Genomic DNA, 17,794 nt, shown 5'->3' with positions numbered 1-17,794 from the left:
ATGGTCTCACTTCGGCTCGAGCGTGTCGGACTTGGTATCCCAAGTCGTCCCTTAGCTGTGGGTGTCCCTTGAGTTCGTCCAAGTACCTGAAAAGGAAGAAAGAATAGGTGAACTAGGAAGGGAAAAAAGAGGGGGTGCCTCTGTTTACCTCTCCGACGCTCAACATTAGTAGGATTGAGGTGGAGTATAAAGGTTTTACAGGTGGTGAGAGGCCAAAGATGAGCGAAACGAGTGAAGTAGGAGTTCGACAACGTTTCGGGACTCAAAATTGGATTACCTGGACCAGGGGAGGGACCCTGGCATTTATAGGCGACCAAGGGGCGTTTTGGGCATCCCCTTGGCCGAGGGCCGGCTCTGTGTCGGCCATGGAGGCAAGGGCCGGCCCTGGGTCGTCCATGGAGGCGAAGGCCAGCCCTGGGTCGGCCATGGAGGCGAAGGCCGGCCCTGGGTCGGCCATGGAGGCAAGGACCGGCCCTGGATCGGCCATGGAGGCAAGGGCCGGCCCTGGGTCGGCCATGGAGGCGAAGGCCGGCCCTGGGTCAACCATGGAGGCAAAGGCCGGCCCTGGGTCGGCCATGGAGGCGAAGGCCGGCCCTGGGTCGGCTATGGAGGCGAAGGCCGGCCCTGGGTCGGCCATGGAGGGAAGGCCGGCCCTGGGTCGGCCATGGAGGGAAGGCCGGCCCTGGGTCGGCCATGGAGGGAAGGCCGGCTCTGGGCCGGCCACTGGCCGGGCGCCGGCTCTAGGCCGGCCATGGGCAGGCCATTGGCCGGGCGTCGGCTCTGGGCCGGCCACTGGCCGGGCGCCGGCCCTGGGCCGGCCAGTGCCGGGAGGCTGCCGGCCGGGAGTCGACCGGTCGGGCTTTGGCCGGCCGGGAGTTGCAGTGCGGTCCTTGGCCGGCCGGGAGAAGGTCTCTGGCCGGCCGGTCGGGAGTCGTTGCGACGGTTCCGCCTATCGTGGCGCGTTTTGACTCTTTTGCCCCCGTTGGTCGTTGACGGGCTGATAACAGTCGAGCTGTTATACTTTGCAAATTTTTGAGGATCTGTTGAAGTTGCGCTAACGAGGGTTCGGTATTTTCAGCTGTCGACCCAACTGAACCGAGGTGTTTTTCGCTACGAGAAGCGCCTCCATGATACCAAAGTCGAGCAGGAGAAGCTGGCCGAAGTTCAGGAGGGGACGAAGTCTCTGCAGGCCGAGCTCCAGGGGATGAATGACAAGATCGCCACTCTCCAAGACGATCTCCTGGCTAAGGATGCCCTATTGGAGAAGTCGTACGACAGGATCGAACGCCTCAACGACAAAGTTCAATACTTTTCTGTCGACCTCGACGATAAGAAGGAGAAAATCAAAGGGTGGGCAGCTCGTTCTGGAGGTTTTGAAAGAGAAAAGGCGAATCTAGCGGCCGACCTGGAGGTTCGGGACAAAGAGCTGAAGGATGCTCTCGAAGAGATCGCCCGGATGAAGAGGACGGCGAAGGCGGAGCGGGACCAGGTTGTGCATGCGACGAAGAAGGCGACCTCGTTGAAGTATTGTGAACAGATATTCAAGCATCGTGCACAGAAGGAGAAGATGGACGAGGCCGTCCTCATCCTGAAGAAGCTTGAGCAGTGTCGAGGGAACAAATAGCTGATCTCGGAGGCTTTGAAGGGCGAGATCTCGGATTGGGCCGCCGAGATGAAAGTTACTGAGGACGACATTGCTCAATACGAAGCCGATTACGTGGCCATCGCTATTCCTGAGATCGAGGACGTCCCGTTCACCCCGTATTCGGACCGATCTCCCGCCGACGCCTCCACGACCGAAGTCGAGCCCGCGGAAGCCCTCAACGAGCATGGCTTGATGCTCGACCGAACTGACGAGGTCCTTAACTCTATCTCGGAGGGAAACGAAGAAGTGGCGGCGTTCACGCCCACCCCCGAGCATCGAGACGTCGAGGTCGGACCCCGTGACCAAGCTTAAGTCATACAACCGTCATTTTTTTGAATTCAATAAAAATGTTTATTTTGTTTCTGGGGCCCGTGTGTTTTGGGCGAAGTTTCTATTGTTTTTGATACAATTATAGGGGGCTTCGGTACCCCTATTTTATATTCGAATTATTTTTCTTATTATTTTTAATGCAATTTTATGTTTTAGAATTTGTCAAGTCGTTTAGCTCGTCAAATTTTCCTTTGTATGCACATATGCTTATTTTTTGTCTTTTATTCAGTCCATCCGACCGATCCGAATATGTTTAAAATATTATTTTGTTTACCCCTGAGATAGCTCGGATTTGCATAATCTGTTAAGTCTTTTAGGTCGCCTGTACTCGGCCTAAAATGTTTCCCTTAAAGATTTCAGAGGATTCGCTAAGTCTTTTAGATCGTTAGAGATCTAAAAAGTTTCCCTTAGGCTGAGGATTTGAATTGGTTCGTCGTTCAAAATCTGTCAAGTTGTTCGGATTATTGCCGGTCCGAAACGTTTCCCCTTAGATTTGAAGCCGAAGTCCGCAAATAAATTTGGTTAAAGTTCTGTTAAGTCTTTTAGATCGTCGGGGATCTAAAAAGTTTCCCTTAAGATTTTCGGATGAGGTCGACCTTTACGGGTGCGACCTCCGATGACGTTGTGAGATGTCGGTTCTCGCCCGAGACGTCGTGATATATTTGCACTGTTGGCCTAGTCCGAGGTCGGGGTTATCGGCCGAGGTGCGAGCTCCGTAGCTCAAAAAGGTGGGGGACTGTGTCTTTGTAGTGAAAGGCTGCCTACGTACTGTTGGAATCGATCTAGGGTTTAAGAAAAAGTTTAACGCTTCGTTAAGCGGCGGAATTTTAAAAATTTTCTTTTTAAGTAAAACTAGTTTTTACTAACCTAGACAAGAGCATATGCATGTAAATAAAAACTAATATGAGCTATAAAAGTTACTAACCTTTTGATGCTTGAACGTTGATGAGCCTTTGGAAGGTTGGCAACGTTCGTCTCCCCTCGCAGCACGTCTCTCTTTTCTTTCCTCGGGAACTCGAGCAACCACGATAGTTTCTATCACTAAATCACTCGAAAAGAAGGAATTAGTGAGTGGGCACTTTTAAACACTACGACTTGAGAACGAGTCTCGAAGTCGCAGAGCTAAAGACTAGGTCGAGTGAGGACCTAGGTGCCAAGACAAGAGAAAACCGAAAATAAACTAGAGAGAGAGAGAAGAGGACTTCGGCCAAGTTCTAGAGAGAGAGTCTCTCAAATCTCTTAAACTTGGATGAATGAATTGTGAGGAAATGAGGCTCCTATTTATAGGAGAGGTCTCACCTTCAATAAGGTAGTTTCCTCTTCTATAGAATATCACATATTCATGAGCAATTTCCTCCTTTTTCCCTTTGAGATACTCGGCCAAGCTAGGGCTTCTAGAAGCCTTGATTTGTTTCCTATTTTGTTCAAGGCTTGCCTTGTCTCTCTCTTGGCCGAATTCCATATAGCATCCTTATGCAAATTTGTTTCCTCTTTTTCTTTTGGCAAGTATCTTGATACATTTATGCACAAAATATTCTCTCTTGGTTGGGTATGTTGGGCGCCCAAGGCCTTCTAGAAAAGGCTTCTAGAAGCTTTTCCATTTGTTCATGACAACATGAAAAAGGCCCAATAAGAATTTTCAATAAAATTCTTATGAAATGAAATTAATTCACAAGGCCCAATGATCAAGTCATGGCCGAGTGAAACATGTCACAAAATGACCTTGTCAAAAAATTTATTGACATTCATTTCATCCTTTGTCTCAAAAGACAAAAATACCCTTTTAACTATTTTCGTTCTTGTTTTGGCTTAGCTTCCAGTTTAACTATTCCTATCGATGTGATTCGTGACAGTGACCTCATGGACCCAAATGAACAAAGCTTTAGCTAAACACTTGGACTCAAAAGTTCACAAACCTTTTCCAAGTTTAGCTTAATGCCAACTGACTCCACTAAAGAGCTGACACTGAAGATCACTCGGTTCAAATGAATTTATTTTCTACTCAAGAATTCGACCTAATTATGATGAGCGGATCCACTGAATATTATCTATGTTTACCCTTCATGAATGTCATCAGCTAGTCGGGATTTACTAAATTACCATTTTACCCTTCTAGCTGTTATTTCCTCAACTCCTTTGTCGCTTGTGAATAAGTTAGAAACAATGTATTGACGAGGAGCTAACAAGTCACATTGTTTCATCCAAAAGAGTCAGGACTCAATTTGGACACTGGCCAGTTCATTTATTCACACTCCAAGGAACAAAGCATGAGGTGACATACATTGCATTTCAGCAATCTTGTACATGAATTCCATATCTATGAGAACTTCACAAAGTTACTCATGACAGACTCACAACTTAGTACTTCACCAATAGGCCTTGTTCGGAATCACATAGTGAGTCCGAACTTTGACTTTCTCAAATGAGAATACTAAGGTGTGAAATGGCATGTCTCATTTCAGGATTAGGGTAAGCATGATGCAATTCATACATAGTGACTTCGAGACATAAGAGGTTAAATGGTTTGTTCTTATCTTGTCTCTAGAAGTGCACTGGTCAATTCAGTACCTTCGGAAGATACCTAGAAGAACTATAGAGTTCCTAACTCTCAATGCCTCATAACCAGACATCATAGATTCTTCTAACAATCATACTGAGGTCAATAGTCCTTTGACCCTAAGATTGCGAATATATCGTTTTAAGCAAACTACGAAGAGTTTGTTCATGCAAATCTACATTTGTCTCTTCGTAAGTTGTTTAGTTTGTTTATGGACTAAAAGACTATGGTTTTATCATAAAGCTTCAGACAAGGAAGATTGAATGAACGTTTCAACTTTTTATTAATGAATAAGCAATTACAAGCAAGAGTCTTCGTAAGACTATATGACATCAAATGTACATAAATAGACACTACTACTCTTCTTGTGGGCACCATTGACAACAAACTCCCACTTGACTCAAAGAAGATGTGAGTAGTCCTACATGCCTAATCCCTCTCGAAGTTGGTCGAAGACCATGTTCGCTAGGGCCTTGGTGAATGGATCTTCCAGAGATCTACTTCACTCCACGTCTCCGCGTTGCGCGATCTCTCGAATCAAATGGTATTTCCTCTCAATATGTTTAGAGCGCTTATGGCTTCTAGGTTCCTTTGAGTTAGCGACAGCCCCACTATTATCACAATAAAGGGTCATGGGCTTGTCGACGTTTGGAACAACTTCCAAATACTTAAGGAATTTTCTAAGCCATACAGCCTCTTTGGATGCTTCACAAGCAGCCACATATTCTGCTTCCATTGTGGAGTCAGCAATGCAAGATTGCTTAATACTTCTCCACACAACAGCTCCACCATTAAGGATGAACACAGATCCCGAAGTGGACTTCCTGGAATCCTTATCCGCTTGAAAATCGGAGTCGGTATATCCCGTCATAGTCAGGTCAGTACCTGAGTATGTAAGCATCAAGTTCCTAGTTCTTCGAAGATACTTAAGAACATGCTTAACAGCAATCCAGTGCTCGGGTCCAGGGTTGGATTGGAAACGACTAACTACGCCAACGGCGAAACATATATCAGGTCGGGTGCAAAGCATAGCATACATGAGGCTTCCTACGGCAGAGGCGTAAGGAATTTTCCTCATGTCTTCAATCTCTTGTGCAGTCTTGGGAGACTGGTCCTTAGAGAGTGAAAATCCATGCCTAAAGGGTGTTTGACCCCTCTTGCAGTCTTGCATCAAGAAGCGATCCATCACCTTATCAATATAAGATCCTTGAGAGAGCGACAGGGTCCGGTTTTTCCTATCTCGAAAGATTTGGATTCCCAGAATGTACGCGGCTTGTCCTAGATCCTTCATATCGAATTGCTTTGCTAGCCAGACCTTAACCTCAGATAATTTACCCACGTCATTACCAATGAGTAGTATATCATCGACATATAGTACCAGAAACACAACTTTGCCTTCGTGTATTAACTTGTAAACACAAGGCTCATCTATTGACTGTTCAAAGCCGAAGCTCTTTACAGTTTCATCGAATCTAATATTCCATGACCTAGATGCTTGCTTTAGTCCATAAATGGATTTAAGCAACTCACAAACCTTGGTCTCTTGACCTTTATCCACGAAACCGTCTGGTTGAGCCATGTAAATGCGCTCGTCAAGATTGCCATTCAGAAAAGCTGTCTTGACATCCATTTGCCAGATCTCATAGTCGAGAGCTGCAGCTATGGATAGGAGTATGCGGATGGATTTAAGCATCGCGACTGGCGAGAAGGTTTCTTCATAGTCAATCCCTTCTTGTTGGGTATAACCCTTCGCCACAAGTCGTGCTTTGAACGTCTCAACGTTCCCATCAGGACCCCTTTTCTTCTTGTATATCCACTTACACCCTACGGGTTTAATCCCTTCAGGAAGGTCTACAAGTTTCCAGACTTTGTTGACATACATCGAGTGCATCTCAACTTTCATGGCGTCAAGCCAAAGGTTTGATTCAGAACAAGCCATTGCTTGGCTATAGGAAACAGGATCATCCATGTCGGAGATGGCTACAAGAGAGTCTCCATAAGACATGTACCTGTCAGGCTTTTGAATAGCCCTCCCACTACGTCGAAGTACTACTTGACGAGATTCTGATGAGTTAGGTTGTGTTTCAGTTGGGGTAAGAACAGTTCTTACAGACGAGGTAGAAGCTTCCTCACCCAACTTTTCTTCAAGCACAATTTTGCTTCTAGGTTTCGCATCCTTCATAAAGTCCTCCTCAAGGAAACGAGCATTCGTGCTAACGAAAGTCTTATCGTCCTCGGGACTATAGAAAATGAAACCTTTGGTTTCCTTTGGATATCCTACAAACAGGCACAATTCTGACCTACTAGCCAACTTGCTAGTCTTTTGCCTTAGCACATGTGCAGGGCAACCCCAAATTCGGATGTGGCCCAAACTTACTTTACGGCCAGTCCATCTTTCATAAGGAGTACCAGGAACCGTTTTAGACGGAACTTGGTTCAGAATGTAAGCGGCTGTTTCGAGGGCATATCCCCAAAAGGAAAGCGGGAGTGATGAGTAACTCATCATCGATCTAACCATCTCCATAAGAGTTCGGTTTCTTCTCTCTGACACTCCGTTTTGTTGAGGTGTGCCAGGTGCGGTAAGCTGAGAAGCAATACCTTCTTCTTTAAGAAAGTCGTCGAACTCTCCAGACATATACTCACCACCTCGATCAGATCGAAGGGTTTTGATCATTTTGCCAGTTTGCTTTTCCACTAAAGCCCTAAAGACCTTAAATACGTTAAAGGTCTCGGATTTGTGTTTGAGCAAATAGACAAACCCATATCGTGAGTAATCATCAGTGAAGGTAACGAAGTATTCGTATCCTCCACGTGCCTGTTGGCTGAGCGGACCACATACATCAGAATGTATTAGTTCCAGCAACTCAGTGGCTCTTCGACCTTTATCAGAGAAAGGTCGCTTAGTCATTTTTCCTTCTATGCAGGATTCACAAGTAGGTAGTGAACCTATTGCAGAGGCTTGGAGTGGACCATCCCTCACAAGTCTCTTAATCCTTTCTAGACTGATATGACCAAGTCTTAAGTGCCATAGGTGTGTTGATTTGGTTAGATCGGAGGATTCAGAAAGTTTGATCCTCTTTGGCTCCCTAATTAGATCATTATCTATTTCGGTGTCTAAAAGAGAAGGTTGAGTGGGATAGATGTAGAAAAGAGCATTTTTCATACATGCGTCAGTGACAAAATAATTATCAGGAAACGAAATACGAATTCCATTCTTAATGAACTTTAAACAATAATCTTGCTCACGAAGACGAGCAACGGATATTAAGTTCTTCCCAAAGGTAGGAACAAAATATACATTATTCAAGTTTAAAGTGCGGTCTTCAAAAGACAGCGTCACGGATCCCACAGCCTTCGCCGACACCAGGCTCCCATCACCCCATTTAAAACGGAACTCGCCTTCCTCTAAGCTTTTGGTTTTCTTAAAACCATTTAAGGAACAACAAATATGGTTAGTAGCAGCGGAGTCAAGAATCCACGTTGATACATTATCAGCTACTAAGCATGCTTCGGTAACTAGTACAATACTATGTTCCTTTGCTTTGAGATAGGAAGGACAGTTCTTTTTATCGGCCTTGTAAGGTCTGTTCTTAGTTCCAGAGGCGGAGGCTTTTTGCTCAGTAGCATGTGCCTCTCCTTGATTCCTCTTTCTCTTAGTGAGACCTACAACAGTGTGAAGTTCCTCCATAAGCTTGGTAACAGTGTACTCTAGCTTGTTAATGGAGTAGTTCATCATGGAGGTATCAAGAGTTGCGGGGAGAGTTTCTAAGATCACATCTATGACATTCTTCCCATCAATCTCAGATCCTAGAATTTCCATTTTACTCAGATGACTAATGATCAATATCATAAAGTCTCCAACAGGAGTCCTAGCCTTCATGCGACAGTTCATAAACTGTCGGACTGCTTGTTGCCTTGTTTGACGCCTTTGCCCTCCAAACATCTCAAGGAGATTGTAGAGCATGTCAGCGGCAGTCTCGATGTCACGATGTTGCTCTTTCAGCATATTGTTCATAGATGCCATCATATAGCACCTCACAATCTCATCGGATCGAAGCCAGGCCGCTAAGGCGTCATTGTCCTCTTGAGTTGAATCATCATTCGTCAGAGGAGGACACGGGGTGGTGAGTACCCATTTGTGCTTGTTAACGGTAGGTATTATGTCGAGGTTACGTTTCGATTCTACGTAGTTTTCGTTTTCGAGTTTGATCGAGGAAAGAAAGATAGAGAGATGGTTGAGAGACATATTGCCTATGTAAGTTGAAACAAGTTTATGATTAGTCTTTGGTTTAGGATTTAAGTTTCATTAAGACTTTTGTAAAACCCAAAGGTGTTATAAACCAAACGATAATTTACTCCCTCAAGAGAAGGCCGCAAAAAATCTCCATTTATAAGTAAATGACACATCATTAATGCTAAGCCAAGATGTCAGTACATCATTTTGACTAGCCACCTTGTAAATTGGTTTGATCACTCATATCCTTTCGCAGAGCCTTAAGGAAGGATACAAGGGATTGAGCCTAAGTGTGCAACCAACCACTTAGTCCAAAAGATCAGCTTTGAAAAACAATCCCCCAAGGGGAGGCCTTGCCATCATTGCATCACTCTCGGACGTAGCTCATTGAGCAATGATCGAAGCAATAACGCCTTGGAGTACTCACATTTAAGTGAGGGTCGCAAGAGCGGCTCTTAGTCCCACGTTATTGCATCTTTCATTAGTGTTGGGGATCGCGGGTTACAAACAACGAGTATAACCCTCCCACTTAGTTTTTGGAGTTGGTTCATCGACTCTTATAAGTTCGGAAACAAATTTCCTAGTTAGAGAGCGACAGAGCGGACAACTAGAAGAGAATCCTAGATCGACATGTTCAGAGCAGTATTAGTGCATAAAGGCAGAAGGTACATACTCGATCTTTTCCTATTTTCTATTTCGGGAAAGTGCGTGAGGGAAGTGTGAACTTCAACTCACTCGAACACTTGAAAGTTTGAGATTACACATCTTTTTATTTTTCGGCTTTGTCTACAAAGAGACCTCCCACTCAAAATTTCAAGAGCATATAGATTTTGAACATATGTGATATAGATATAGTTTTGAAAACATTTTGAAAACTTATTTGATTTGGATGACAAAATATTTTCAAGTTTGAAAGTGAAAACGGTTTTTCAAAATTCAAACTAGTTTTGTAAAAATTCAATTTCAATTAAACTTTCAAAAATCAAAACATTTTAATCTTACACATCATGTTTATAATCATATGAAAAACATTTTTGCTCAAGAAAGTTTTCTCATTAGAGTTCTATAACTCATGGTAGTGGGGTTTGAAAATCCGGATTTCTAAAAAACTGGAGTTTCAGACAGCCGCGCACCTCGGAGTAAAATCGCCATAACTGGCGGCTCCGATGTCCTTTTGAGCCCAAACCGGTGGCACTGGACAGAGGACAGACAGAGCTTTAATTTGATTCAAGAATCATTAAATTTCGATTTCTGAGCAGAGAGTTATGCCGATTTTAATGCGGGTTTACATTCCAGCTCGAAGAAAAAGAAATAAATAAAGCTTTGTCCTTTTAGGTGCGAAAAAGAATCGAGTGTAACGGAACGTTTTATGAAGTTGTTTAAAGCTTTTATTTGTGTTTTATTAGCAGGGTAATAACATAGAATAAAAGAAATAACAACATGCATAAAACGATTCAAGTAAATAAACGAAACTAGCAAGAAAATAAAACTAGTCACAAAATTTACTCGAAAAATCTCAAACCTTTAAAACACGTTTTTCAATATAAAAAATTAAAAACTTTTAGAACTGATTCTAATGTGTTTTAACATCATCCCAAACTCATAGAAAATCAACATGGTTTTTAATTTAAAGGCATGAGCAATAAATTAAAAAAAAAAATCTAAGATTACAATTCTAACTTGTCACAAAATTAGTAGACTTTCGAAAACGATTTTCAAGCTCATAATTTAAAACCATGCACATGCATTCCTTTGACCATAGCTCTGATACCATTTGTTGGAATCGATCTAGGGTTTAAGAAAAAGTTTAACGCTTCGTTAAGCGGCGGAATTTTAAAAATTTTCTTTTTAAGTAAAACTAGTTTTTACTAACCTAGACAAGAGCATATGCATGTAAATAAAAACTAATATGAGCTATAAAAGTTACTAACCTTTTGATGCTTGAACGTTGATGAGCCTTTGGAAGGTTGGCAACGTTCGTCTCCCCTCGCAGCACGTCTCTCTTTTCTTTCCTCGGGAACTCGAGCAACCACGATAGTTTCTATCACTAAATCACTCGAAAAGAAGGAATTAGTGAGTGGGCACTTTTAAACACTACGACTTGAGAACGAGTCTCGAAGTCGCAGAGCTAAAGACTAGGTCGAGTGAGGACCTAGGTGCCAAGACAAGAGAAAACCGAAAATAAACTAGAGAGAGAGAGAAGAGGACTTCGGCCAAGTTCTAGAGAGAGAGTCTCTCAAATCTCTTAAACTTGGATGAATGAATTGTGAGGAAATGAGGCTCCTATTTATAGGAGAGGTCTCACCTTCAATAAGGTAGTTTCCTCTTCTATAGAATATCACATATTCATGAGCAATTTCCTCCTTTTTCCCTTTGAGATACTCGGCCAAGCTAGGGCTTCTAGAAGCCTTGATTTGTTTCCTATTTTGTTCAAGGCTTGCCTTGTCTCTCTCTTGGCCGAATTCCATATAGCATCCTTATGCAAATTTGTTTCCTCTTTTTCTTTTGGCAAGTATCTTGATACATTTATGCACAAAATATTCTCTCTTGGTTGGGTATGTTGGGCGCCCAAGGCCTTCTAGAAAAGGCTTCTAGAAGCTTTTCCATTTGTTCATGACAACATGAAAAAGGCCCAATAAGAATTTTCAATAAAATTCTTATGAAATGAAATTAATTCACAAGGCCCAATGATCAAGTCATGGCCGAGTGAAACATGTCACAAAATGACCTTGTCAAAAAATTTATTGACATTCATTTCATCCTTTGTCTCAAAAGACAAAAATACCCTTTTAACTATTTTCGTTCTTGTTTTGGCTTAGCTTCCAGTTTAACTATTCCTATCGATGTGATTCGTGACAGTGACCTCATGGACCCAAATGAACAAAGCTTTAGCTAAACACTTGGACTCAAAAGTTCACAAACCTTTTCCAAGTTTAGCTTAATGCCAACTGACTCCACTAAAGAGCTGACACTGAAGATCTCTCGGTTCAAATGAATTTATTTTCTACTCAAGAATTCGACCTAATTATGATGAGCGGATCCACTGAATATTATCTATGTTTACCCTTCATGAATGTCATCAGCTAGTCGGGATTTACTAAATTACCATTTTACCCTTCTAGCTGTTATTTCCTCAACTCCTTTGTCGCTTGTGAATAAGTTAGAAACAATGTATTGACGAGGAGCTAACAAGTCACATTGTTTCATCCAAAAGAGTCAGGACTCAATTTGGACACTGGCCAGTTCATTTATTCACACTCCAAGGAACAAAGCATGAGGTGACATACATTGCATTTCAGCAATCTTGTACATGAATTCCATATCTATGAGAACTTCACAAAGTTACTCATGACAGACTCACAACTTAGTACTTCACCAATAGGCCTTGTTCGGAATCACATAGTGAGTCCGAACTTTGACTTTCTCAAATGAGAATACTAAGGTGTGAAATGGCATGTCTCATTTCAGGATTAGGGTAAGCATGATGCAATTCATACATAGTGACTTCGAGACATAAGAGGTTAAATGGTTTGTTCTTATCTTGTCTCTAGAAGTGCACTGGTCAATTCAGTACCTTCGGAAGATACCTAGAAGAACTATAGAGTTCCTAACTCTCAATGCCTCATAACCAGACATCATAGATTCTTCTAACAATCATACTGAGGTCAATAGTCCTTTGACCCTAAGATTGCGAATATATCGTTTTAAGCAAACTACGAAGAGTTTGTTCATGCAAATCTACATTTGTCTCTTCGTAAGTTGTTTAGTTTGTTTATGGACTAAAAGACTATGGTTTTATCATAAAGCTTCAGACAAGGAAGATTGAATGAACGTTTCAACTTTTTATTAATGAATAAGCAATTACAAGCAAGAGTCTTCGTAAGACTATATGACATCAAATGTACATAAATAGACACTACTACTCTTCTTGTGGGCACCATTGACAACACGTACCCTTATGCAGGGATCAAGTCGGACGTAGTTCGATTCTTACTGGTTTTCACAGTAGTGTTTTTTGAGGTTCGTGACATTCCATGATCTTAAAACCAGGATTCCGTTGAGTGTTTCAAGTTCATAAACGCCGGGGTAAGTTACTCTGGTGACCCTGTAAGGGCCTACCCATTTCGCCCCGAGTTTTCCTGCATTTGCCTCAGTAGTGTTTTGGAAGATTTTTCGGAGGACCAAGTCCCCTACGTCAAATCTTCTCATGTTAACGTCTTTGTTGTAGAATCTGGCGATGGATTGCCTATAACGGGATAATCGTGCTAGGGCTGAATCTCGCTTTTCCTCCACAAGGTCTAAAGCATCGCATAGTGCCTCATCGTTTTTTGGCTCATCCTCAGGTACGTGTATTACCCTAAGGGTTTGCACCTGGTGTTCGATTGGGATGACAGATTCGACTCCATGGACGAGGGAAAACGGAGTTTCCCCTATCGTCCTTCGCGGGCTGGTTCGGTATGCCCACAACACACCTGGCAGCTCTTCTGCCCACCGCCCTTTCTTGGCATCAAGCCTTTTCCTTATGGAGTCTACTGTGGTCTTATTTGTTGCTTCCGCGTGCCCATTTCCTTGAGGATATCGTGGTGTTGACATTCTTACCTCAATGTTGTTATGGGAACAGAAGTTCCTAAATTTTTTCGATATGAACTGTGATCCGTTGTCCGTTATGATCTCGTGGGGAGTTCCATGTCGACAGATTATATTTTTCCAGATGAATGATGTGACGTCGATGTCCTTTATTAAGACGAAGGCGCCAGCTTCCACCCACTTTGAAAAATAATCTGTTAAGATTAATAGAAATCTTAACCCGCCAGGGGCGACCGACATTGGTCCCACAATGTCCATAGACCATTTCATGAATGGGTATGGCGCTGAGATAGAGGAAAACTCTTCCGCTGGTCTTTTTATGTTGGGAGCATGGCGTTGGCATTGATCACAGCGGCGCGAGTGCGCCTCGCAGTCTGCCAGCATGGTCGGCCAAAAGTAGCCTTGCCTCTTTATTTTGATGGCAAGCGCTCGCCCGCCCGCGTGACTTCCGCATTCTTCTTCGTGCACGTCTTCTAGGATTCGCTTGGATTCCTCCATCCCGACGCACTTGAGGTAGGGTCCTGCTAAGCTTCTTTTGAATAGGTTTCCATCTATAATGCAAAACCTCGCGCTTCTCAGCATAAGTTTGCGTTTCGCCGTCTTATCGGATGGGGCCGTACCAGTCGTGATGTAATGTAATATTTCATCTCTCCAATCCCCCCCCCCTCTATTGTTACGACTGCGGTAGTGGTTATGGCAATGGAAGGTTGTTTGATTATTTCGACTGGGATGATCCTTTTGAGGTCCGGATCCGAGGTAGATGCCAAGGCAGCCAATGCATCGGCCGAAGTATTTGCACCCCGAGGAATCCTAGTCAGGGAGAATTCTTTGAATTGTTTCGTGAGATCTTTTACGAATTTCAGGTAAGCTTCCATTCGCTCGTCCCTAGCCTCGTACTCTCCGGAGTATTGGTTTGCCACGAGTTGAGAATCGCAGAAAGCTTCTACTTTCTTTGATCCGACTGCAGTAGCCAACCTAAGTCCGGCGATTAGTGCTTCATATTCGGCTTCGTTGTTTGATGCGACGAAATCGAGCCTGAACGATTGTTCTATAGTCTCACCGTGAGGGGACGTCAGGTGTATTCCCACTCATGCCCCGTCCATTTTAAGTGTCCAGGTGCCTTCGACCTCGGTCACGGTGGGACTTTCCCTCGGGAGTTCGATGATGAAATCCGCTAAAACTTGCGATTTTGCGGATGTCTTCACTCGGTACTCAATATCGTATTCGCTCAGCTCAACGGCCCACTTAGTTAATCTTCTTGATTGATTGGGGCTATGTAGGAAACTTCTGAGCGGATGTGATGTCATTACTATTATGGTGTGAGATTGGAAGTATGGCCGAAGTTTTCGCGCAGCGGAAACGACGGCAAAGGCCAACTTCTCCATAATAGGATATCGGGTTTCAGCATCGACTAACGACTTGCTTGTATCAAAGATCGGTCGTTGGTCCCCTTGCTCTTCTCTGACGAGTACTCCACTAACTGCCACTTGAGACACTGCGAGGTATGGATAGAGTGGCTCCCCCGCAACGGGTTTTGCCAAGATTGGGGGTTTCGATAGATACTCTTTCAATTTTTTGAACGCCTCTTCGCACTTGTCGTCCCATTCGAGCTTCTTGTTTCCTTTAAGGAGCCGGTAAAAAGGAAGACATTTATCTGTAGACCGAGAGATGAAGCGATTGAGGGCAGCGATGCGTCCCGTCAACCTTTGAACTTCACGCCTATTGTGGGGTGAAGGCATTTCTCGCAAGGCGTATAGCTGATCTAGGTTAGCCTCAATTCCTCGTTGGGTAACTAAATACCCAAGGAACTTACCGGATGAGACTCCGAATGAACATTTGGTGGGATTGAGTTTCATTTGATACTTATTCAATACCTCGAAACATTCCTCCAAATGTCCTATATGGTCGTTCTCCCTTAGGGATTTTACGAGCATGTCGTCGATATAGACTTCCATCGTTTTCCCGATCTTTTCTTTGAACATTTCGTTGACTAACCTATGATAGGTGGCGCCAGCGTTTTTTAGTCCAAAGGGCATGACCTTGTAGCAATACGTGCCTCGGTCGGTGATGAAAGCAGTTTTTTCTTGGTCGTCTGGAAGCATCAAGATTTGGTTATATCCTGAGAATGCGTCCATGAACGACAGGATTTTATGTCCCGCGGTTGCTTCGACTAGCTGGTCGATATGGGGCAGCGGGAAGCTGTCTTTGGGGCATGCTTTATTTAGATCTGTGAAATCAACGCATACCCACCATTTCCCATTCTTTTTCTTCACGACGACAGTGTTTGCCAGCCAATCTGGGTATTTTACTTCGCGAATTGAATCTGCACTGAGCAGTCTTTCGACTTTGTCGTTGACAACCCGTGCCCTGTCGGGACCGAGCTTTAGTCTTTTTTGTTTTACGGGTTTAAAACTGGGATCGACGTTAAGTTGGTGAGACGTGACGTCGATGCTTATTCCTGGCATATGTTCGGTTGACCAGGCAAAGGTGGACTTGTTTCGTTTTAAGAAACAGATCAGCTCTCTCCTAATGCCACTTTTAAGCTTAGTTTCGATTCCGACACACTTGGAAGGATCGGAACCATCGAGCTGTATTTGGACTGTTATCTCAGTACTTGGCGCATCAAGGGAGTCGGGTTCTTCTAGCGTAGAGATGCTCTCATCCGACTCCACGTTCATTAATTGTTATTGTTCTTCTTTAATTGTTTTAGCGCAATGTTTGTGGCTAGTGAGATAGCAACTGCGGGAGGTTGCCTGATTGCCTCGGATCTCTTTTATCCCCTCAGGCGTAGGGAAGCGAATGCATTGATGAAAGGTTGAAGGCACGGCCCTCATCCTATGTATCCATGGTCTTCCCAAGATAATGTTGTAAGGGGAGAGACAGTCCAGTACTTGAAATTCTACTATTTTGTTGATTCTGTGTGTTTTTACGGGCAACCTGATTGTTCCTAAGGATGGAGTAGTGGACCCATTGAAACCTGTCAAATGGGTCTGTTCCCTTTCAATCTCGTCTTCGCTGATTCCCATTCTGGCTAGGGTATCTTTGAAGATAAGATCTACGGAGCTGCCTCCATCAATTAGAACTCTCGCGACCTCACAGTTAGACATGTCAATCGTGATTACGAGTGCGTCGTCGTGCGGTTCGGTTGTCCCTACCGCTTCTTTTTTGGAGAACGAGATTTGAACATCTTGTTCTAGTCTGATTCTGGTGGTTTGGTTACTTAACTGACGTTGATGTGCTTTGATTGAGTTATCCGTTCCGTTGCAAAACTTTGAGCCGCCCATTATGAAGTCAACCCTGTGTTTTGCGACAGTCAGTGGGGAATCTGGTTCCCCTTCCTCATCGGGTCTTGCTCTATTGGGGGAGGGGTTGCCCCTTCCTCTGTTGTTATTATTAAAGACCTTCTTCTTTGGCGGGGGTCCTAGATCAACGTCTTTTAGTTCCCCTTTTGCATATTTTTCTGCTAGAGCCTTACGCATGGTTTCACAGTTAACCGTGTCGTGGCCGTTAGCTTTGTGGAAACTGCAATACGCATTGGGGTCTCGTGTCCATTTCTTTGCCTGGGGACCTCTCTTCTTAATGTCGTCACCGACGTTGAACGTGTAATTAGGAGGGGCGTGTTACTTTCTGGCATGAGGTGTAGCGTCGTGGGGGCTGATCCTGCGAGGGTTGCCCCCAGCATTTGCAGGCCTTACCCAAGTATTGGAGGACGGTTTCTTTTCAGCCGCGCGTTGCCTCTCGTAGGAAGCGAATTCCTCTTCGGCTTTTGCGTAATTCGCGGCTTTATGAATCGCATCTTCTAATGTGAGGGGACGATTAACAGTCATCTCCAGTTTCAGCTTTGAGTCGTGCCTTAATCCGTTCCTTAGAGAGGTTATGGCAGATTCGTGGCATACGTTAAAGATTTTCGAGAGTACGTCCTTGTAACGGATCATGAAATCCTTCAAGGATTCGTTCTCTCTCTATTGGATCCCCCACAAGTCTGCTATGGTCAGATCCTCCTCCATGAACATCGAATAATGTTTCAAGAATGCAGCCGATAGTTTGTCAAAACTATCGATGGAGTTCGGCTCGAGTTTGGAAAACCACTCTAAAGCGGACCCAGACAAGCTTTCAGCGAGTAGTTGGCAGTATCCTGCCTCCAATTCTCTCTCTGCGAGCATAACCCGTCCCATTGCGACTCTGAAGGACAAGATAAAAGCTTTCGGACTTGAAGTGCTACTATACCGTGGAAGGCGAACCTTTCTAGTATATCCCAGCTGCACTTCAGTGATATTTCTGGCGAAAGGAGTCCGCCTTGTTTCTTTAACGAAGCGATCTATCTCTGGGGCTGAGCTGGTTGCAGAATGAAATTATGAGCGAACAGCTCTCAGTTCGGCCGTTATTGATTCCTTGAATCGATCGAGCTCGGTCATGCTGAGTTCGCCCCCGTGAAAGAGGC

At 44.0% G+C, this 17,794-nt stretch overlaps 2 protein-coding genes across 2 annotated transcripts; both read right to left on the bottom strand.

The window, feature by feature from the left end:
* Positions 1-14,441: 14,441 nt before the first annotated feature.
* Positions 14,442-16,031, bottom strand: LOC149393440 (uncharacterized). The gene is made up of 2 exons (XM_089618030.1): positions 15,410-16,031; positions 14,442-14,974 (listed from the first exon to the last, which is right to left on the bottom strand). Exons 1-2 carry the CDS (start codon positions 16,029-16,031, stop codon positions 14,442-14,444), a joined length of 1,155 nt encoding a protein of 384 aa, XP_089474156.1.
* Positions 16,032-16,037: 6 nt separating this feature from the next.
* Positions 16,038-17,288, bottom strand: LOC149393439 (uncharacterized). The gene is made up of 2 exons (XM_089618029.1): positions 16,978-17,288; positions 16,038-16,875 (listed from the first exon to the last, which is right to left on the bottom strand). Exons 1-2 carry the CDS (start codon positions 17,286-17,288, stop codon positions 16,038-16,040), a joined length of 1,149 nt encoding a protein of 382 aa, XP_089474155.1.
* Positions 17,289-17,794: the final 506 nt, after the last annotated feature.

Source organism: Urtica dioica, chromosome 6, assembly GCF_054948205.1.
Source record: "Urtica dioica subsp. dioica isolate 48M chromosome 6, U.dioica_male_clone48M_v1_H2, whole genome shotgun sequence".
In the NCBI taxonomy this organism is placed as follows: Eukaryota; Viridiplantae; Streptophyta; class Magnoliopsida; order Rosales; family Urticaceae; genus Urtica; species Urtica dioica.
This window is presented reverse-complemented; position numbering and strand designations above follow the sequence as displayed.

Bases quoted from the DNA above. Each gene is read 5' to 3' on its own strand.
- LOC149393440 (XM_089618030.1), bottom strand. From the start codon at position 16,031: ATGAACGTGGAGTCGGATGAGAGCATCTCTACGCTAGAAGAACCCGAC. The intron at 14,975-15,409 runs GCACGTATTGCT...GGCTCCTTAAAG, and splicing joins TGCTTTCATCACCGACCGAG to GAAACAAGAAGCTCGAATGG.
- LOC149393439 (XM_089618029.1), bottom strand. From the start codon at position 17,288: ATGATCCGTTACAAGGACGTACTCTCGAAAATCTTTAACGTATGCCAC. The intron at 16,876-16,977 runs GTAACACGCCCC...TGCGTATTGCAG, and splicing joins GCTACACCTCATGCCAGAAA to TTTCCACAAAGCTAACGGCC.